Source organism: Centruroides vittatus, unplaced genomic scaffold (assembly GCF_030686945.1).
Source record: "Centruroides vittatus isolate TY-2023 unplaced genomic scaffold, ASM3068694v2 contig_436, whole genome shotgun sequence".
NCBI lineage: Eukaryota > Metazoa > Arthropoda > Arachnida > Scorpiones > Buthidae > Centruroides > Centruroides vittatus.
Window position 1 is genome coordinate 1716055 of NW_027122237.1, and position 24662 is coordinate 1740716.

A 24662-nucleotide genomic window follows, 5' to 3' on the forward strand; every position below is an offset into this window, starting at 1 on the left:
AGGAAGAAATTCGTTTCCGAATTGTGATAGAACTCGTGTCCTTTTAGTAGAAGTGCCGTATTTGTACAACCGAGAACGGCGGCGCCCGCAGACTACGAAAAAGAGAGGAGCGAGCTATAAAAAAACATCGTACTTTAGGCACGGATGTTCGAACTCTACCATTCAACGTCGGATCAGTTCGGTGTTCCTACAATGTGACACCGGTTGCACTCCGAGATAACTTGGCCCGGGAACGAGGAATGGGGTTTTGGTCGACGTACGACCGAGTTGCGTGGGTCGATGAACAAATATCGTTTATTAGTTTCTTCTATATCTGCAGAATAGGCTAGAAGTCACCCGTTTGGGGCTAGAATTTTCTGTTGTTCGGGGCCCTCTTAAGGATTACGAAAAAGGCAACCGAGACGAAAAGGCCCCGATGTACGGGCGCCCTGCCCGAGAATCTTTAAATGAGCAAAATATTTACGCATTAGAAGTTAAATTTAGAATTAAGTGTTTCATTAAAAACATCAATAATTTAGTTTTGCTTCCGTTTACGTATGACTTTGAGCACTTAATAAAAACCCTTTTTGGTCTATGGGCACTAACTTGTAAGTGGGACTTTTTTAACGAGACAATTATGGATTCGGACAGGCCGACGATGGGGAGGCCGGGTGGTTAAAGACGGTACAACCCCCGAAAAATTCCCGAGGTTTATCGGGGGTGGTCATTTGGGATACGTCGCAGCCCACTATTCCGGATGACCCGAATTTCGTCCCGAGTCCTCCAGAGAGGTGGGCTGCCGAGATAATTTTGAGCATTAAGAATGGGATATTTAAACAAAAACGGCAACGAATTTTTAATTAAATGACGATAATGTATAGTTTATTGTAAAAATTTGAAATATTTTCAAATCTGGCAACGCGTTCTCACGTTGCACGATCGTTGTTAAGCAGTGCCCCCTACCGATCGACACCTTCCGAAAGTGACGACAACCGTGAATCGCGTGGTCGTAGGTGGCGAATCACGTGCACAGAGAACGCTCTGTCTACTGTGTGTTAGCTTTACGGCACGATTTGTTGATAGCCGTGTGTGTAAGAAAAATGCTTACCGAAAAAAATGTAGCGTCGCTACATCACTAATTTTTATAAAGTGAAAACTGTATTCCGCATTCTATTATTACTATTATTTTTAATAATTTTCATAATAATCCGATTTAATTAAATGGCAAATAAGTAATCGGTAAAATTTGTATATCATTCTAATAAAAAAGCAAAATAAAGCGTATCATTATTTATTTCCGCTAGAGGGCGACTCATTTACGTTTTCTTAGAGCCATCTAGTGTGAAATATTGATATTAATATTAAAATAGGATATAATATCAGTATTTACTGTTGTTTTTTTTGTAATTATTTATTTTAAAACGCTATTTTAAGTTTACTTTAATCTAATTATTCAATTTTAGAAAAGTTTTAGTCATATAATATTTATTATTAATCTCGGAAAAACTAAAAAAAAAAGAAAGTAAATAATAATAAGCTTCTTGCATTTTTTAAAAATAAAGTTTATTCAAACTTTATAATATTTTATTTAGACATTAAATAATGAGATAAAATAAATTAAAATTAATTAATTTAATTATAATCACTAAATTATCAATAAGATCGAGTGATACGATTGGTCGGAAAATTCAGGATAAGCGCGTGAATTTCATACAAAATTAAATCTGACGTTATTCTAATATCAAAATGTTCTGATAATTGTATTTAAAATATTAATATAATTATTTAAGAAATAATTTATTAAAATTCTTATTTTCTTATTAGTCTAATTATTCCGACACGTTGCCAGTTTGTATATATTAAAATAATAACAACAAATGTTCAACAAAACTAACTTATTTTATTATTATTTTTATTTAAAAATTTCCGTTTAATTTATTAGCGCAATTTTTTTTAATATAATAAAACGCGATTCATTACACAGGTATACGGTTCGAAAATGGCCGACGTTGGCGCTCCATCAGACGAGAATCATTACTCTAAGTTATCGAAGTGTTAGCTTAAATGATGCCGCAACCCCCGTACAATAAATTGAAAAGATTTATTGTATCGTACTTGATTCAAACATAAAATATTAGCTCGATCGATTTTCTTTTTAGCGCTATCGATCTGCGGTCTTCGGACAAACACGACGAATCATCGATCATCCATGCCTAAAGTATTCTTAAACGTCTTATTGAGACGGAAATGGCAGATCCGTGTGTAAAATCGGAATTCGATCGAATTATTGGACCGTGTATCGAATATTTGAACAAATTCCCTTACAAGATTATAAAGCCGGATTGTTTTCCGGCTTTATAAAGTATTTGAAATTTCTCCCGGAAGGCATTAAAAGGGAATTTTAATCATTACCAATTAAGGGTTCGGATAGGCCCGCGATTGGCCAAGCGACGAGAAGTGGAATTTGCATATTCACGAAATTTCCCGAAGACCTAATCTAAATCAAACGTTGTCCTCGGGAACAACGAGCGGACGGACGAACGTACGTTTCCATCCCACAAAATATCGGTTTTGGTTAGTTTTTCGAGCAAAAAGTCGAGTAGTAACCGCCACGATCCCACGCGCTTCACACTTATCCTCGGAAATTCGTGAAATATACCTGTAATCATCAGCGAATGGCACTATAACGCGATCAATACGATAATGAAATTAATGAAGGTCTATATATACATAGATAATTATATATCGGATTGCAATATATATAAGTTATGTTTATCGCCGACGAAAGCGCTTTAAGACAGACGGACTATAATTAGAAATTTTCCTAACAGCTCTAACATTAGCATTTATAATTCATAATCATAAATTATGAATAAATTATACTTCGGACTCTAAATTAAAAATTTTTTCTTTTCGCGCGACTAATTAACTCGAAGCCGTAAAATTCTCTCGCTAAAGTTTATAAGTTTAGTGGCGCGAATTATCATCTTCGGGAAAAAGGATTGGAGACTGTAATTGGCCAATAATTGTTAAATGTCCGTATCCCAGTTAAGCAACGGGAATAAAAAACAAAGAATCTCGCCCAAGTTTCGTCATTGAATAATAGCTTACATTTAAATATTAATTTCAATAATTTTTATAGATAATTCTGGATTACGGATCCGGAGATGGCAGAGTTTCTAATTTACCGGTAGATTAACTTCCAGGTACTCCGGTTGATTACATCATTAATATAAATGTCTTTGGGATACGAGTAATAGAAATGGGAAAGATTCCTTATTTCTTAAATTTTGCAATTTTTATGCAGAATTTAAGCACGGGAAACGCATTAATTGTAAATTTTATAACAAAATATATTATTCTATATACAGCGAGTCCTCACTTAACGCGTCGATACGTTCTCGGAAACTGCATAAAGAAGCCAGCCAATTTTACCGTAGGCCGAATAATATAAACGAGATATAATAAAGCTAATATTATTTTAATTGGATCGTGTTTTCGACCTCCGGCATTTATTTTCCACCCGGCAGAATCTACTTTGCCGTTTATAAGGAAAATTCAACAATAATAATTGTAAATAATTACAGATGTATCGTTCCTCACCACGTTAACAGAAGACTCGCCGTGTACCGTTTTTATTTTATCCGTAAATGTATTCGTTAAACATGCAACGTTCGCGCCGATTAATATTTAAAGTTGTGGAAAATACACTTTTATAGTTAAATTAATTTTGAAATTTACTATAATATCGCTTACGAGTTTTGTTCCTAGTAAACAAAAGGCATAAGTCTAGATTAGACACACCGATTTGCTGTAAATTACTTAGACGAAATACGCTTAAAGATATTAATTAACAATATGTGGAGTATTGAGAAAGTTGGGGAGGGCCCGGAGGTTTCGGGTTGTTCGGGTACTCGATATACAGGGTATAACCGTAGCATCGAGCCGTACGCGCACGGATGTAGTGGGTGGAAACAAAGCTAACGAGGGAATGGTGCGCATTATTAGCGTTACGCGCGTTTACTCGGAGGAGAAATGCCGAAAAGTTGTGAAAAACGAAACGATTGCGCATATTTTTACTTTAAGAGGCAATTTTATTACGATTTTGTACACTCGGTATTAATTTATCTTGGCGTAATGCAGCTGTTTGTTTTTGTTTTAGATGTTGCGAATTAGTAAAAATATGCTGTAGGTAGTTGAAGATAAGATGAATTATAAGCTTTCTCATACAGGAGGGAAGTTTATGTAATTAATTTGAAATATAGCCGAGGTTGTTATAACTACTAAATTCGATAGAAATTTCATTTGATAAATTTTCAGCATTGGCGCTAGTGGATAAATTTCATGAAAAACAGGCTAAATTTTTATTAAAGAACTATTACGTGTTTGCCTTTTCTACAATTTATTGAATCTTTCGCATTTTCAATTAAAAAGAAAAAGTCAACGTTAAACAGGCTATGCCACCGAGTAGCAGCTTTTCGGTTGAAGCGGCAATTTCTTAGGTTTAATTAATATATATATATATACATAGATATTAAAATTTTATACAGTTTCGATAGACTATTCCACTTTTCATCTTTTATGCAAGTAAAATACTGAAATGTATATACTGTAACATTGAAACAGTCTATCAAATACCTGTTTCAACTTCCGAAAAATCTGCTTCTCGGTGGCAAAGCCAAATTTTAAAGTTAGAGGGAGTAAAGAGACAAAATAGCTGCCAAGTAGAATAAAATTTACGAGAGAGGAAGTAATTCGCTTCCCTCCGCACCTCCCGCCGCTACCACAAACCGATAATTATAATTATACGATGGCAATTTTTCAAAATCAAATCTAAAAATCACAATCAAATTTTTATAATAAAAGTTATCACAACTTCGGTAGTGTTTCGAATCAAATCAAAACGTTTAAATTAAATAATTTTACATAATGTCCAGTAACACGCGAATACCATCTCTTTTTATAATACCGAAGTTCCGAAACTAGTTTCGTATTTTTGCAATCGGTAAATTTGAAATTTCATTTAGCGTTTAGAGAACTTTATCGATATTCAGATTATTACAAAATCTAATTAATATTCTCGACGTACACCGCATTACTTTTTCTCAATTAAAGTTGCTAAATTGATCCGCAATTCCATTGCCATATATATTAAATAATTTAGTAATGGAAGAAAACGATAAATCATAAAAAATTTAAAAATAAAGATGGATATAAGCCGGTAAAATCGTATTAAATGGAATTCACAAAGAAAAATATTGACTACAAATATATAAAATAACGCTTTTCACCCAGCATCTATTGTAAGAATATACCGCGTATCTTCAGATTTGCTGCGGATTTTCAGTTATAGATAACGATATAAATCTCCGGATTATGTCGAATTTTCTTCCATAAAATAAGAGTTTCCGCTTAAATTTTTTGTTTCGTTCTTCAATTTAAATATATTCTACTTTTAAATATTTATTAACCAAAGTACATTTGGCATTAGTCGATATTCCATCTAAAACTTTCAAAAACAACAAATCTTTGAATTATAAATTTATAAAAGAGTTATTTTAAAATATTGTTTTTTATAAATGAAATTTTATTTATAAGAAAAGAAACAAATAATTTTTGAAATTTTTAAGATTAATTTTTTTAAATCTGAAAATCTAATTTACAGTCAATTTCCAAACGCGTAAAGTTTTAAGACAAATTATGCGATTAAAATTCTCAAATAATCCTTTTTTAAAGCGAGAAAAATTACGTAATGAATTCAAAAAGAGATTAAAAATTTCTTTAAAGTAATTTATGATGGGCGAAATTATTTATTTTTTTAAACGAACAATATCTGTTGATATAAGAGGCAATAACATTGGCCGCTTGCCGGAATAAAATGTTAAATGACTTTAGCATTTTCATTAATTCCAGGAAATGTGTTTGGTGTCTACAAGATTCTAGTCGGATGTTGATGGCGACGATCGGTCACCGAATATAACAGACGAGACGCGAGACGTTAATCAATTAATTATTCGATACTTTCCAACACTATCGCGTTATAGCTTACATTATCCCGGGGTGTTGTCTCTCCCAACGACGACGATGCGCCCGGACAATTTTGCCTCCCACTCTCGCTTATAAATATTAATTTTATTTAATTTCTTAATTAATAAAGCCTTCCTTTTTATCGTATTGTCGTTAATTTAGCTAAATTTTCGCGAGGAAAAGGGACGCAAAGTCATCCGGAAGAGAGACGGACGAGCCCGGACAATTCGACCCCTTCCCGGCTTATAAATATTAATTTGTATTACTTTCTTAATTAGTATTATCGTACTTTAATTATCGCATCGATAATTTAGCGAAGTACTCGTAAGGAGGTTTATAACGAAATCATTGGCAGTCCGGTTGCCATAGTGACGAGAGGGACGAGGAAGACGAATAGTCGATGCGATGTCACCTTCAAAATCCCGTTTAGATATATAAATACAAGTGTGTATATATATATTATACATTCGGAATTCCGCTATTAAAAGATTATAACAACGAAAATATTTTTGTAATATATTTTAATGGGGGTGAAGATATCTTCGCTACCTTTAAAGACTTAAGAACGTATCATAAATAGCGAATATTTTTATTTCTGGCGCTATTAATATTTTACTTTTTTAACGTTTTATTTTGTAAAATATTAAATTTATAACTATTTTTTTCTTATTTAAAACAAATTAATTTCGTAAGTATCTCGTCAAAATTTCTCTAGAGGGCGCGGAAATACGTGGCGCGTCTAGTGGCGACTTCTGGAGATAAATTATTGTAGATAACGATATAAATAATCAGAAAATAAGAATTTTTTAAATAAATTATTTTTAGTATATATTTTTAAACGATTAATTACTTTTGATACAAATTTCGACTCGGTGTTTGTATTTCCGCGTTTAGCGGACGGCCGGCCCTCGGTCGAGGAAATATCGGCGTACGGCCATTGTATTTTCACCGGATTCCTCGCCCGGCAGAGGGCGGTTGGCCGATAAAAAGACAAACGACGGGAGGACTTCGGGCCAGCCACGTTTCGTTTCTCGCGCTTTCCAACGCGCTGCCACGCGACTACGACCAACGATAGAATAGAATCGATAAAATAAAAAAGGCCGATTTCTTCGATTATTTATTTTTTTAAAAAAACTTACGTTCTAATTAAACCTTAAGTAGTTACTTAGTTTAATTTATTAGCTACAAAATTCACGGTTAAAGTAACTTAAACTTAAATAGAAAAAGTTTTAATTTGGCGCACTTTGACGGGAATAGATTTTTGTAGGCGCTCTCGCACGGGGATGCCCTTTCTTCGGCGCCCTTTAATAGGAATTCATCATCGTAGGTGGTAGCGCGTATAATAATATAAATGTAGTATAAAATGTTCGGCAGCGAACGTAGTTAAATTTTCGACTCGAATAACATTCGATGCGATTCGCGCTTCTTATATAGGTTTATAGGTTTATATAGATTTATAATTAATGACATCTGGTCGAACTTTATAACTATTTTTCATTGGATATATCACGAAGAGAATTAATTCTTCTAGTACGTTGCAGTTGTCGTTAGTAGACATTCTCCCCGAATTGCTTACAGATTTCCAACGATGGCCACTACGGCCTTTCTCCCGTATAATATACGCAAATATACAATAAACGTAACTAGAATTTATTATCGTAAATTAACTTTCGAGTAAAAGTGCGCAGAAATTAAATATTTTATATAAAAATACCGGACGATCTTTCTCGATACAAATATTTCTTACGGTTTATTTTACTTCTTTTGATTTTAGACGTAACCGTTTGCATTCGTCGTAACTCAAATAATTTCGTCCGTACAAAGTTTCGATTCGTATTTTTGACCGAGAAAATATTTTATGTATCGAAATTGGCCAATATTTCGTCCTTAAATTTAGAAGTCGTTGTAAATTTCCACCGTTTTTCCATAAATAACTCTTACGCGGACACGGCCGACTTCCTGTTTTCTACGTCGAACATCGAAATCGTTTTGCGTATAGAAACATAATCCCGCATCATAAATATATGCCTATAAATGTAATAAGAGAGAAGATGCAGTGTCTCTTCTATCGACGATAGAAGCGGTTTTAAACTCGTCGAAGCGCTAAGTTATAACCTATACCAGGCCCCTTCCTCCTCTATTGAGTATTAAGAAATTTTAAAAATCGAGGCCTTAAACTGTACTCCGGTAGCGGAGGTCCCGTAACTTGGCAATTTATTTCTAAATCCGAGCTCGGCCAATAAGATTCGAATAAATCGAGTTTGAATATGTTTTAAACGACAAATATTACGGAAGAACGAGTGACATTCGCTCTTCGAACACGGATAATTTCTAAAAATACAAACATTTCGAATAAGAGAAGAGGAGATTATTTCGTAAACGACGGATATCGCGATATTAATCTTCGGATTTTCTGCCCGGCCGTTTCGTATAATTCGAGTCACTTTTATCGAATAACCACCCGAGAACGACGAAACTTTCCGGGGAGCAAAGCTCGGCGACAAATAATTAAATCGATAGATTTTTATTTAATTATATACTTTTTGGGGGAGTTTTGGCAGTTTCTCGATCCCGACTGCCCCGTTGGCGTCCTTCCGTGGAAGCCCGAGCCGAAGACCGTAACCTCGGATCGGTCCATCTTTACAAAGGGCGAGTGAAATACTTTAAAGCGTTCTACTTCTCCGCGAGTGTATCGTAGGCGCGTCGGTGTAACTTTCTAAAGAGATGCCCGTTCTACATCCCGCACGGCCGCGTTTATACCCGTAACTGTATTATGACGGGAGTAACGACGAGAATCTCGTAAGGTTTTCTTCTCGCAAACCTCGTATCGTTATTCTAATTCTCTTCTTTCTCGAATACACGAGAGGTTTACGAGGCGGAAGCCGTAAGGAAGTCTCTACGCAAATAAGTGACCGAAACACACGTTCTATTAACGTAATTCCATATTTTTATTTGCATTTACGTTCTATCAGGTAATTTTTAATATAAAAATCTACGAAAATTGGATCCCTCGAGCCAAATTCATAAATTGTATTTAAAAATAGAACTTCCGGTTTAGATTTCCCATTAGATCTTATTGATAACGACGACTATTCGTACGATAAACAATATTGCGCTCGACCAAATTACACTAATGCATCTTTATAGCCAATAAATCCGATAATTCTTATAGAACAAAGAAGAGTTTAGCAGTTTTATTTATATTTATTTGATTTTTATGGCCATTAATTCGGTCTTTCTCGACGAGTTCGATTAGCGAAGGTAGGTATTGCATTTAGATTTATTACTGTACTTATGGAAAAACCCCCGTAAAATTAAATCGTTAACTTATTTAAATATCCGAATATTCGTTTATTTTGTGAATAAAAATAGAATATTTCGTCAATAATGCAATTTAGATAACGCGCGCTATTTTACACGGACGACGAAAATCGTAGGAGAAGGATAAAATACAGAAAATCGTGAAAAAATACAAAATTTACATTTATCGCCACGTCGTGGCAAGGCCCGGCTGCAATTTTTCTTAATTTTAAAAGTAAGATTTTCGTCATATAACTTCGTTCTCGAAGTTTACCGAAGACGGACAGACGAGCGGACGGACAACAGTGGCAATTTATACATCCGCAATTTTAAAAATGCGGCCCAATAATTAATATTTTAACCGAAAACCGTAATTAAATCGTATTAATATTTATAAATGGAAATTCCGTAAAGTTCTTTGTACTTAAACTTAAGATGTAATTCGTTAACCGCGTTTTTCGTGCAATAATGCGTTAACCGCAATTTTATAAATGCAATAATGCGTTTCGTTAAGACAGTCATTTAACGTCTGCCATTCGAATTTACTCCGATTCGACTGGAAAATTCTTGTTCTATGGTAAAGTTTAGTTACAAAAAATGAATATTTATAAATTTTTACTATTTAAATATCCGTTCACCCGCTATAAAATTAAAAACTCGGTGTTCCTATATCCTTATAGGAACACCGAGTCCTTAGTTTACTCTTTCGCGTAAACTAAGGGTCATTTTTATACTAAGGACGCGTAAAGGAGCGTTTTTATTTGTGACTAACGCCATTTTCTTCCCGTAGTTTCTGCGTTACACGCGCACGCGTTTTGAGGTAATCTACCCGCGAAAATTCGTAATTTATCGTGAAAATACGTTCTTTATCCGACACGTAGCATTATTTAAGTTAAGGATACAAGAATATCGAGAGTCGTCAAGACATTCGATATGTTTATTCGCGCGAAAGTAAATATTGAATGAACGAAAAATCTTAATATTTATGACTTAGTTCGATAATTAACTGACGTAGAAATCAGTTAATTGTTTAACTGTAACGTAGGATAAATTATAGATTATCGATAAAATAATCTTATACGTCGATCGCGAAAAGTCAAAGATACAATTGATTTATTCAAAGTATAGAAACAATAACTTCTAATTATTGGGCTGCAATTTTATTGCAGACCTACACATTCTCGCTGTGACCGCCGTCTGTCCGTCCGTCCTTCGTTAATCTCGAGAACGGAGTTAGAAAGACGAAAATCGAGACCAGATACGGAACTTGTGTGTCTGGTCTGGAAACTCCGGCACGAACCGGAAATCGCGTGATTTTTAAAATTAAGATACGAGGGAAATCTCGCAGCCCGGCAATGCGACCGTGTCGGAATAATATAAATTCGATTTTTAATATATATATTTTGAAAATAAAATGCAAATTAGTGTATATATATTTTTTATTTATAACTTAATATTTTAAAAATAAATGTTCGTTTCGCGTATTAAAACCCCGTAGCACCCGTGGCTAATATACATATTTATACTTTGAAATTGAACAGAAATATTTAGAATATAACTTAAATTAAATGAGAATTTTGAAACGAAATTGGAGAATATGCGGAAGTTGGATCGATACAAAATGGCCGACATAAATGCGAATAAAAGAATTCTTATATAATACATTGTAAAAAGATTGTCGGTTCCTCGAAGGAAAGCACTCGGAACCCGGTAAGAGTCATCTAGATTCCTTTTTTGAATCCTCTAAAGAAGCTTTAAGGGAAGGAAATAACCGACTCTTACCCGTTTCTAAGTACTTCGCTCGGTTCCTTTCGGAGATGTTAAGAGTCTGAATCGCGGAACGTCAACGGAATATATAAGAAATAATCGATTAATCGAGGGTAGAAAGATAAAACGATAACATTTACCTTATAAACGAAATAACATTAACTTAATTTCTAGAAAATTTCTCGAATTTTATTCTTAAAAAAAGGAATTTGTTCGAAGGAGGAGAGAGAGAACGATGCGGCATCGTGTCACATCCAGGTCAATTGACAAAACACGTATAGAAAGTAGAATTCATTCTAGTATCCAATGTAACCGATCCGACGGTTCGAGTGGGTACAACGGCATTACCTCGACGAAAGAATATTAGTCGTTCGATTAACGGAGCGCGAAAGCTCGAAAGCTTAAAGGTCGTAACACCGCGTATAATATGCCCTAAAATTAATAAACTATCCGAAAATGTTAATTATGTTTAATTATAAATTTCGACGTTACCATTTACTTCTTAGCGCGTTGTGGCAAAATCGCATAAAATTCCCTACCGGTGGCAACCCGCGTGGCAACCGGAGGAGATCAAAGCAATCGGTGTTCGACCGGAAGATTAAACAAACCCAAAAGACAAAAGAAACCGGTTAAAATGCGTACCCGCGATTTCGACCAAGTATTGTTCGTACCAATCGATCGAACTATCGGGAAGAGAACCCGTTAGAATTACCCTCGGAGAAAGGCACCGGTGGATGAAATGTCAAAGGTCGAACGAAAGTATCAACCGAGAACGAATTTTTCTCACCGGCCTCCGGTTCGAAAACATACGGGACCCTATCGATCGCCTTCGCGTTCCAATACACCAGTCGACGGTTACCAGAATTTATTAGTTGATAATTTATATATATATAACACGTAAAAGTTTTTCTGTTAATATTTATACCACATATAAAACGCTTTAAACTAACCACACGGACAATAAATTACAATCGCGCGCGATACTCCGCAAACACGAGGATAAAGCCAAAAACTCAAAAATACACGCGGGGCGTCCAAAAGCCACTTAACCGTTGTAAAGACTCGCTTACGATTGTTCTAAACTCGGTTTCCACGCGCGTACGCGGGAAGCGTCGTTAACGATCTTTTGGGACACCCCGCATATAAAAAAACGAGGAAAAATTGGCGAAACGAATATAAAAAAGACGACTTACCTGGTATATTAGTAACTACGTTATTAGCCTCCAATTGAGCCTGAATTATGTTGAGGCTCGGCGTGATAATTGCTGGCAAAGTCTTGGCTCTAAGTAACGGCGGTTTTTTCTTAGCTATCGGTTTATCGGTAACGTGGCTGCAATAAAAAAGAAGAGAGAAAACAATTGTAATATTTAATCCAAAATATTAAAATTTTATTAAGAAAAGTGAAGGAGAAAGTGGTACAATTTTAGTAACTCTCGATACAAACTGGGTGTTAACTCTAATCTTATGTCAATTGATTGGATGGAGAAATCACGTGATTAGATGGCGGAAATCGGAAATCGATAAAAGTTTTGTCGAACCGTCAACCTCGGACTAAGAAAATTTTGTAGATTTTATTTTAAAAATAAAAAAATAACGGTCGAATTCTATATTTAGAAAGCGCTACCGTATCCTTTCACCGGCCAAATCTCTTATGAAATATTTGTTTACGCCTTGTTTCGTTTTCTACGGATCGACAAACAGACGCCCGGTATTAAATAACTGTAACCATACATCCATTATCGTCGTTTTATTACGTTAGAATTCGGGCGACAAAACGTGTTAAATAAATCTGAATAAATATTTACTTTTGAATTAATTTTTATTTAGTTTTTATTAAATTGCCTATTCGATTTTATTCATTTTTTCAAGTATTACGTCAAAAAACTTTCCAAACTCAAAGTGTTTCCGAGAAGAAAAAAGAGTTTTAATCTAAAGTTATTTTTAAATTTGATGGCAATTGGGCCGAATTCCGAAACAAATTGGAGACGTATAAATTCCCACTGGCGTACGACTGTCCGTCCGTCTGTCCTTCCTTAATCTCGAGAACGATGTTATAGAGATAAAAGTCGATACCGGATATGGAAACGTTAAGGGTAAGAAGCCTCGATTGGCTACCTACGAAGGTCCGGTCTAAACCGGAAGTCACGTGATTTCAATTCAAACTTCCCCGAATGGAGTTGGATAGACGACCGGCACGACTGTCGTTATCGGGAAAAAGTACGACGTACAGGGACAAGACGCTATAAATTTATTTTTTCGATAGTATTGTAATTACGGAGATTTATCTGTTTAATTATAACAATTTCCCGAATTTTCGATCCTTTAATTCTAAATATTTAAAATAAAAGAATTAAAAAGTACACACACGTTTTTATGGAAGAAATTCGTCCGTTAAGCAATTTACTTATTTTTATTGTAAACGGATAAAAAAGGAATAAATTTTACTGCACGACTCGACACCCATTAGTTTTAATGCCCGGGGATTAATGCCACTAACTTCTGTTATTATCTTACAAATGCCTACGCTTAAACACCTAAATCATCGACTAAAATCTAGAAACTTTAAAGTTTCTTTACTTATATAACTGGGTTATTTTTCTATTTAAATCGTGGCCCGAGTCACTTTACACCGCCAAGCTAACACTCGAGATCTTTAATCGCAATACTTAACACGACTCCGAAAGTCTTAAGTCCGGTTAACTAATTTTCGGTCTTCTCTTTATTTACTTTAATTAATGTTATATAAAACTCGATATAAATTACTATATTCTGCGGGAGTTACGTAAGTAACGAATACTCCAACTATCTAATAAGTATAATTAACGATTATATTCATTAATTATACGTAATAAATTTCAATTTTAAGATAATGATCATTATTACGCACGAGATTAAGTTACCAAATGTCAACGAGCATTAAAATATAATCGAGATTACATTAAGTTATTGTTTAAGATAAATAATTAACGAAGATTCGATTCAACGTCTAATATAAATGGATCGGAAGTTTCGGGATCTTTAGAAATATTCCCGACGAAATTCTTACCGGATCCACACGTCGCCACTGTCGTCGGTCCGTCGGTCCGTCGGTCCGTCCGTCCTTCGTTAATCCGAAGAACGGAGTTAGATAAAAATTGAGACCAGATACGACCCGAAAGCTTAGGGGCCGCAGGCTCGATTAACTTCCGGTCCGGACGGAAGTTACGTCATTTCCATTCGAAACGTCGACCTTATTATATACAGCCATAAATTTGCTATCACTCGACCCTCGAGGCGTACGGCGTCGGCGTCATCTCGTATTTTAAAAATTAAAGTCATTTATATTTTCATTCATTCCGAAAGTAGACTTTTTTACATTAAAATACGATTAATAATCGCAGTCCGCCATTGCACGAAGCAATTTCGACTTTTTCGGAAAGATTTCTAACGAATTTGCGCTAAGAACTTCTTAAAGAAACTCGAGAATTTTAATGCTGGTTCGAAGAATTAGAGAGATTTTAGTTAACCCATAAATAAATATGTTCGGGAACACTTTATAGTCGGAATAATCGGAACATAAATTACCAACGAGAACAATTTGCTAACGGCATACGACGCAAGAATAGTTTAAATATTTTGAGTTTACAATGTCGAGAACGTGTTTCGACACGTATAAACGGTCGAATTTCGTTTACTACCGGTATTCGGTCGTTATCTCAATTGTATAGACCCCGAGGGCAAGTTACTCGCGCGCCGAGACATTTCGAAAACCGCTTATTGCCTTTTAATTTGGATCCGATATTAAGAACGAGAAAAATCAAACGTAAATTGTCGCGCGTTGGGAAATTATCTATTAAGGTTACATTACCTCGATCGTTTAAAGAAAATTATCCCGAAACAAGAGTAATCGTCGACCGAGAAGCCGTCGTCGGTTCGACATCGAATTCAGTTTTATTCCTACTATAAAATATTTAATTGGAATCGTCCGGTCGGGACTTTAACTTTTCTTTCTAGTGGGTACGGAGGAAGAAGTACACATACGTTTATAACAAACGATTGTGGTATTCTGCAAAGACTGCAGGTGGAAGATATCGTTACGGCCGACTCCGATTAAATCGGGTGTCGAGAATAAAAATTCTATTTTAATTTTGCCTCCTTTCTCAAAACCGAATCGAAAGCGGTTTAGCGGTAACGAAATGGACGAAACGTACAAAATTGCCGGTGTAAGGATCGGCAGAATTAAAGTTTTTGAAATATCCAATTGGAGATTACCCATTTCGCTTCTTCCATACGTAGATAAAATAATGTTTGTTTGCGCGGGATTAGTAAATTTGCAGCCTCCAATTATAAACGAGTGAATTTTTTATTGCGAAAAGACTATTTACAATCGCGGGTAAATAATAACTAAAGTAGAACGTTTGCATCTTGTCTAATGGTGAAAAAACGAATGTCTCGTCTTTTTCCACTGTACAATACGCGCTATTCTCTTTTAAATAAAGTTTAGGATTTTCAAACTGTAAATATTTTACAAATTCCTTATTTGTCTCGAAATCGACAACGAGGGCATTTCATTTCGTGTAAGGTTATTTTATCTCCTCTTTCGCATATACCGTCGGGGCCGGCGCAAATCCGGGCAGCTTGGTTACGAACGATAACTCCCGCATCGATTATTCCGATATTTTTTTAAGCGAAAATCAACTTTTTGCAATTTTCTCCAATTTAATTCCATAGTCGGTCGCAATTGTTCCTTCCGATGTATTATTTATAAATCTTCAAAATTGCTTTTTCTTGTTTTTATAGAACCAACCATAATCTGTATCGTTTGTAAATAAACCGGTCTGGACACGCGCTTTGTTCTCTTGTCAGATAGACTACTCCAGTAATTTTTGCCAGTGTGATAAACGCATTATCGTTATAAAATTTTAAGAATTTTTCTGAAATGATAAAACTAAAATCGATCCATCTTTGTAGGTCCAAATCTCACAATTTCATAACAATTATTCGCGCCTTTACTTTCGAATAATGCCGTAATTAAAGATTTTAAATACGATTCCTCGCATTGTTCGCCAACTGCGCCGATTAAATGGGATAGCGGCGCTCGACGTCGACATCGAAGAAAGAGCGCAATCTTTGATTTAATAAAAATGTCGGTGCGTTTGGCCATAACCGCGCCGGTCTTTTGTCCTTTTCGGAATTACGCAATTACTACGGCAACATCCACCCGACGCGTACATCTTCTTACGTTGTGGAATTCCCCATTGTTCTTTTCCGCCGGTATCGCTTTCGTCTTTATAATTATTCGATGCGAAAAGCGTTGCTGCTACGCGTTTGCGCCGCACCGACCGCGGATACCTCCCTCGCACTCGCACGTTGCTGTAACTATTTTTCTATCCACCGATAACTGAAAACTAACTTGTGTTAAAAATAATTGGCATAACGTACGAAATATTTTTATTAAAGAAAAATTCGACGGTATACGATGCCGTTTTGTCGTGGCGCAAATCGTCCCGTTTGTTTATTGCGGACCCGCGAAATTATTCAAAAGTGCGAATTAGCAACTTAAATGTAAAAAATGCCTTAATACAAATATAATACGATTTCTCGTTAAATTTCCTTCGGAGTAGGCGAGTAGCCGTAACTGTACTTCCTCCGTGGTTTTTAATTTCTTTATTGCGGCTATGCGCTTAGCCTTTGCCAGTAAAATTCCTTTCTTCCTTCTCGAAGGCGCAAAAAATTTGTCGTACGGACTGGTCGAAAACCGCGGTGATATCGTCGATGGTACGGCGCGTAACGCAATAAAACGTGTTTTGAAAATTGGATTCTGTACGAAATTTACGATAAAATTTTAAATGATATAAATAGAATGATGAAGTATATATTTAATTGTTTAAAACGATCGATAGATTATCCTTTCCATTATCAAAATGGAACCAATCGCGAAGATCGTCATTGGGGTTAATCGAGGTTTGACGACGACAGCGGTGATGGATACTTCGTAACGTTAATCTAATTTAAAAAAATACAATTAAATTTAAAAAATGCGGTTAAATAAAGTAGTTAGACATAGTTTTCCCCCTTAAATAAAGATTAAGGCAGAACTTATTTAGGAGCGTATCGAGCCCATCGAATTTCTCGAGAAATTTAATGAAAGTGATCGATGAAGATGTTTTGGAAGGACTTTCTAGGAATTACATCTTACACGACAGTCGTCACGTAAATTGTGATGACTGTTGGAAAAAGAAATACGGCAATATCTTAACGACAATAAGGAGAATACGGCTAGGCCTATACTCGAAGAATGGCACCACCAATTCTTAAAGGACCTTACGCTTTAAGCGTAAGACGATTTAAAACAACTCGAATTGATGACCGAAATTTACTAAAATTGCCGATGACTAAATGTAGAGACATTTAGTCATCGGTTAATTTAGCTACGTTAAGCAATTAGTCGAGTGCCTCGGCGGTCTTCGAGAAGAACCAAGTTTTTACAGTGGCAGAAATAGGAAAACCCGACTTATCTGCGCTAAACAGTTAGCCACGAAGTGACTAGAAGAAAGAAGAAAGTTTTAGAAAGAAAATGTTTAAATTTTACATATAAACACGCGAGATAAAATCGACGACACACGAGATAATTCGATCGACGTAATAAATACGCAAACATTACTTTTTAAAAAAACTATATAATTAAGCTTGTATTAAGTTAACAGTTGATTTATTTTATTAATAAATTCCTCCGCATTGTTAGAAAATTTATTAACTTTTAAATATTGATCACCATTTTCAATTTGTTGTTTCGTGTGCTGGCAGGAAACAGTTTTCTTTTATTTACGATTTTCAATCAATAAAATTGCACGTGTTCGTGTTTGCGCTTCATCAATCAGAAAATTTTATTAAGTAAAGTGTATGCAACTCGATAGTTACGTAAAATATAGTTATGACACGATTACTAATAGGGGGTTAATAATAGGATAATCTATGGTGCAGAAGAGAAATTAATAATAAGCTATATTGTTTGTTTTTATTATTTTTTAAAGTTTAATCGTCCGTACGTCACGCTGTACCGTGATCTTTCGAACGAAACCAGTTTATAGAAAAACCGATTTTCTTCGAAAGACACTTAATATAGTGTTTTCAAAACTAAAGACGTCGCAGTTTTTAAGAGAGACAAAAAGCCGCAACTTATTTTTTAAACCGGAGACGTCAGACGCTTTGAAAGACAACAAAATACCAGAGTTTTTTGACGTCTTTCGAAGACACCAAAAAAAATCTACGAGATCTACGAAGAGTTTTTAAGAAACGCTAAAAAATCTCTATCGAGACATTGTAGTTCGAGATACGAAAAAAAGGAAAATAAACAGACATTTCTAAAATTGAAAACGTCATAATATATCAAAAAACACAATAAAGATATGAGAATTTTGTTTGGAAAGATAATAAAAGTCTACGACGTCTCCGTACAGTTGTGTTTTTTTAGAAACACTAGACAAATTTCTACACAGACATGGCGGTTCCACGAAGACAAGAAAACCGGAGGTTTTTTAAAGTTTAGAGACGTCGTAATATATCAAAACACGGTAAAACGCGGCATAATAGTTCTTTTCCGAGCCATTAAAAACGAGTTTCTAGTAATAAAAATTAAAGTATTTAACTGTAGTTTTAATGGAAGATAAATGAGATTCTCTATCGATATTATTTAACATTTGCTCACTTATTTATTAATAGAGTTATCCGATAATTCATTTAACAATTTTTAATACGAAAATAATAAAATTTAATCGAATTTTTTAAGTATAAAACTTTAAAGTAAAGTAACTTCTTCAGCAAAATCTAATTCGCAGAGAAATCAAATGAAATTAGCTTCGCTAGTCTTTATTACTTCAAAAAATATCTTTTAATCAAATTTTATTAACATCTCATTTGACCGTAAAAAATCAAGAAACGAAGATCTGTAGCGCGGAATTAGTAAAAGGAAAAAAAGTCGACAAAATATTATTGAAGTAGGAATTTTTGATGTTCCGATAAAAGAAACCGTTTAATTTGTTGTAATTTTTAAATTTATTAATTTATCGAAGACATACGAGCTTTAAAACAGAATTTAATTAGAATATAACGGGCATAATATACGTCACCATTTGAATAACTGCATCGTTTAAATGATGATTTCAATATTCGAAACAAACTTGTTATTTTAAGAAATAATTACGGTTTACAGCCTCTTATTTATAAACGAATGACGTCGCGATCGAGTTATATTCTTCTTCGGTGATTTCCTTTTAGTATATATAATCGACTCGCTTTAGCCGATTCCGTGGATGATCCATCTATCACTATTATTCGACTGTACATTCGATGTCGCGTGTTCTTGGAGAAAAGCAGTAATTAGAATACGAGAATTCCGAAGACCCCAAAAAGTAAGTGGCTCGGTGGTAAGTGTTCTCTTCATCTTCGAGAGGTGACGTCTTTATGCATATTTTAAAATAAAAATATAATTATTTATTGTGATATCGTCTGCAATTTTCAATCATAGTTTTAATTTATTTAATTTAAAATATATGCTTCCCGCTTCAAATTAGTAGTGTCGTGCCCCTTACATCATATTTTTCCTTTTAGTAACGGAGCCGTGCCGGTCATCTACTCGAAAATTTTTGAATCGAAATAATGTGACTTCCGATGCGAACCGAAAGTTGATATATAGTTAATCGGGGTCTCCCGCCCCGAGGTTTCCACAACTGGTTCGTCTTTCGTCTATCTAACTCTGTTCTCGAGATTAAGGAGAAACAGACGGACGAATGGACGACGGTAGGAATTTATAGGTCTACAATTTTTTCAGATTGCAGCCTAATAACGTATAAAATATTAAAATAATATAATATACATTTTTATTAAAATATTAAATTTTAGTACTTATTTTTCCCTCTTTAAATGACAACACTAAGAAATTTAAAATCGATAAAATATTCTACGATTTCGATGCGTAAAGATATAATAGGGACAATACGTATATGACGCCCGGATGGACGAGGCCATATCCCGCCACTCTTGGGAATCCGGGATAAAATCTAGACGAACAACTCCAGAAATTTTTCCAAGAGTGATCACCCCCATTGTTGGCCCGGTCGAGCCTAGGATGGGCACGATTAGACACCATCTCTTACTATCCGCAAGGAAGAAAGAGATAAAATTGAAAAATAATAATTAACGACGATATAATGTAGATAAAAAAAATATAACAAAAAGTATACATAGTTATTATTAGTAGTGAGGAATCCGAATTCCAAACAGTAGAAAAATCGAAGAACAAACAATTGATTCAAAGATAGAAACAAGATCCATCACTCGAAAAATTGAATATAAACGTATGATTTCACCACTTGGCTCGTCGTCAACAGTAGTCAACGTCCTCTCGAAGGAGCCAAGCTGTCTCTCACGTTTCAAATTGAATTTTTTTGGGGGGTACAAGATGGCAATTTTCCAACATTCCTCCGAATTGAATTAAGAGCAGATCCATACTCGATAAACAGGAAAACAATACAAAAGTTTAAAAACTTATACAGTTTAATAAATTCAAATGTGTTTTGATAGAAAACAATTTAAAATAAGTAATAGAAACTAATTACGATGATGAGATAGCTGATTTACGCCTTCTCCTCGGACCCGCTTTGTAACGAACAGATATATTCGTTCGAAAATAGGTCACGGAGGAATTCTCATCCCTTATTAACGTTGCCACGAGATCTATTATACGCATAGTGTTATGGAAAATTAAATAGAGTAATGAGTAAAATTAAACAGTCGTTACTCTGTTCAGTTATAGCCATTAGTCGGTTAGTGAAAATTAATTTGAATTTTAATTTTATTCAGTTGTTTCGTGTAATGTCTTTTATAAATGTTAATAACGCTATAAATTATAGAAATTATAGACTTTTACTCTCAAATCGAGATTCTTTCGGTGCCAGACAATATATGGGGAAACGAACTGGTTGTTTATGTTCTTTCATACTTAACTACGTTCTATACAGTATATGACGAATGTAAAAGAATTTAGACGATATTTAAGTATAAAAGCTAAATAACTATCCGGTTAACTAGGAACTAAACAGAAAATGTGTCTGGTTCCGAGTAAAAATCACATACTTGTATGTGGGCTCTATTGCCGCATGGAATCATACAACTTGGATTTTAGATAAACACTCGGCTCGTGCAACAATAATTGTTATTTTGTTACACCGCAACATTTTGTTTAGTTAAAAAGTAAGTTTTCTCCTAAAAGCTTAATGTTCTCTTCTCTTAATTGCTCTTAACGCGAAATTATACACGAAGAGACGATATTTTCATTATTTCTGTTTTTTTTTTATACTCCGTATCTACCGAATGAAACATGTTTTATATTAAATTGTAAAAAATATAAAAAGTGTAGAGGACAAACACCCTTCAAAAAATCAACAACTCGATAGAAAAATGTCTGGTTGTAAGTAAAAACCGCAGAATCGATTCCCAATTGGAATCTTACAAATTTTTCTTTTGAAAAATCTTTTCTTCTTTCTAAGCTCGCGCAGCAAGAGGTTTTTCTTTGTTCGTAAATAATACACCCGCCTAGCGATTCGATTAAAACAGTTATTACAATTAATATAAATCGATTTTTTGAAACGGAAATAGCTACAATAAATTGCAGAAACTAATTTACCGAGTTTTAAATTTATTTTTTAAATAAACTTAGTACATAATCTACATCTGATTCGAGTAAGTAGATGAGGAAATCGCTATTATTTCCAGCGCAGTTTTCATAATTAATTATCAATTATAACTGATGGATAATTGTAAATAGGAACATTACAAACATACCTTTTAGTTAAATTGAAATCTCGGAATCATCTTTCGTGTTGTTAAATATTAAAATTTAAAGAGAACAAAGTTAAAAGTACCGATTTCTATTTAAAATTTTCCACTTTTGTAAATATACCAAAGCGAATTTCGTTTGTTTATTTACCTTTTACAAACAGCAATCTCTTATCCACGAATATCCAAAATAAATATAAATTAAATAAAACTCTTATTATTCATTTATTCTAATTACAAATTTTAAGCTATTTCTTCTCTTACTGAAGATCAAATTTCGAAAAGAATGTAAATAATCCCGATTATAACTTTTGTTTCCACGAGTAATCCGCTTAATACAATTGCCATTAAATTCCATTAAAATTCTAAATTGTTTTAACAATTTAATTAAGACGGATAAAAAATTTAATTTAATTTAATAACAATTTTTTCCTTCATTTCAATTAAAGATTTTCTTATTCTTTTCTAGGATTTCAATCGAATCTTAACAATCTCGGATAGAAGATCGTGTCTCCATCTTCAATTATTTAATTCCAATTATATATAAATATAATTTTTTTAATTTCGAGAATAAAAGTATATTTTTAAACAAAATAATAATTTGAAAAGGATTTTTTTCCATTCCGAGAAGTAAATTATTTAATTAAAAATTGTTTCCAAAATTTCGAAATTTACTTTCATAAACTTAATTTTTATGACTCGAAAAATGCCTCAAAAAATAAGAAAAATTCACTCATTTTTTTATCTTTAAATAACAAAATTTTCATTAAAAAATTATTATTATTAAGATACGTAAATAAATGAATAATTATCTTAAATTTAGAAACATGTTTTTAAGAAGAATTTAATTTCTGTTTTTCTTTGTGTTTTAGTGCTTATCACGATTAAGATTATCGAACAAATATAAAAATTACACAAAATTAATTATAAATTATATAATAGGTAGAACAATTTACTCTACTATTATCGATAATTGCATTTACCATAGCAAAATCCATTAAAGGACTACCAAAAATACCATTTAAACCACCCAATAATTGAATTTTGAAGGCATAAAGTATGGATAAAACAAGAAAAATAATAAGTAAAGAAACTGTTATTAAATATTCTGAAAATGAAAGATTTTTTGTAAAGAACCTTAAAATAATTAAATTATAAAGCAAATTCTAAACGAAAAAAATAGATTTAAAGTTACACTTTCATTAAAGCGTATTATATGCCATGTAAAAAAGGGCCGGAAGCAAATATCTGACTAATTTAAAAAAAGTAGTTTAAATTTCAAAAAATTACCCAGGAACTGCCTTGGGATATATATATATATATACTATACTCATCACGTCTTCCATTTGATACAAAATAGCAAAAAATTATTTAAGTATTGCCCGAAGACGGTATGGACAGCATTCGTCGTAAGCGTGACAGAATAAATTGTAGAGGAAAAAATATTCTTAAAAAATTACACGAATTGTAAGCAATTAACGAGGTAAAATATGTAAAATTAGTCATAAATTTATAAGTTTGTAGAGCGAATTCCTTCGAATCGATTTCCCTTCGGGAGGGTCGAATTTACATTACAACAACCTTAATCCGCTCTTGCGAAAACCCCAGCATTCTTAAAATTCTAAAAAAGTACAACGGAAGAAGAGTCGAATACATAAAATACAAAAGCCCCCATCGAAATCCTTATTTTTCAAAATGAATAATTAAAATTCATAACTCGTTTTTATTAAAAAAAGGAAAGGAAAATTCAAAAAATAATACCAAATAAAAAACACTTTAAACAAAGAACTTTTTAGAATTTAATCGGATTTGAAAATCGAAATTTGTTTAATGCATTCCTTAAAACTTTTATAATTTTCGGTCGAAAATGCAATTTGACTTAATTAAAATCTTTACTGCAGTTTGTTTAGCCAGAAAGCTTCAATATTTTATTTGCAAATTTTACGAAAACAAATCTTATTTGTCTAACAGCCAAACTGTGATATTGAACCAATAGAATTCATTGTTATATTGTCAAACCCTTCGTTTACAATATAAAAGTAATTGATTTTTTTATTTAAAAATGTTATGTTTGTTATAAAAAATTAATTTTTAATGATATTTACACATACGTATAAATAAATAAATAATTACTTTTCGGAGAAAAGTTACGTAATACAAATGTTTTATGTATAATACTCGGAAGGCTTTAGCTTAAAATCACCGCGAAAGAACTTTGTTTCGGTTTTAAGTATTATATACACCGTAGATTTAAAATTTAAACTAGAAAAAAATCCAGCAACGAATTGTTTAACATTTCGTGCGAGACAGTTAAAATCTTGTATGACTCCGTCTGTTAGGACATTTTATTAAATAAACTTGTTACATTATTTAGTATTATAAAATAGCAAATGCCACGCGTCATACCTCCAGTGAGGTCGGACTTAATGAAGATTTTACTCGTTATTAGCATCTACAACTTTTATAAAATAGTAAATATCTTAATTTTGAGGCTAATCCCTACCCTCAAAATTATACGGGAGGTATGGCACGCCATCCCCTCTATCTCCCCACCCTTTCTATCTTTAACCACCGAAATTTAACGGTATCGGTTCCCCAAATACCCAAACTTTCTTGCAAAATTTCAGATATTTTCGACAAAAAGCACGGGTTATTAAGCTTCGAAGTGAGTAAACAAAATTCCGCCTCCACATTGTAGAGAAATTTTTAAAAATATGAGAAATTGTTCATTAAAACCAATTTTCAAGAAGCCATCAGCAAATTGAATTTGCTAT

At 33.6% G+C, this 24662-nt stretch overlaps 1 protein-coding gene across 2 annotated transcripts in view; it reads right to left on the reverse strand.

Annotated features, from left to right (window-relative positions):
• Window positions 1–24662, reverse strand: part of wake (wide awake) — a 125501-nt gene that overhangs the window by 15999 nt on the left and 84840 nt on the right. For both annotated transcript variants that reach the window (XM_067272344.1, XM_067272345.1), the window contains one exon: window positions 12267–12403. In XM_067272344.1, coding sequence (XP_067128445.1) covers window positions 12267–12403 — 137 coding nt within the window. The remainder of the gene's footprint in view (window positions 1–12266; window positions 12404–24662) is intronic.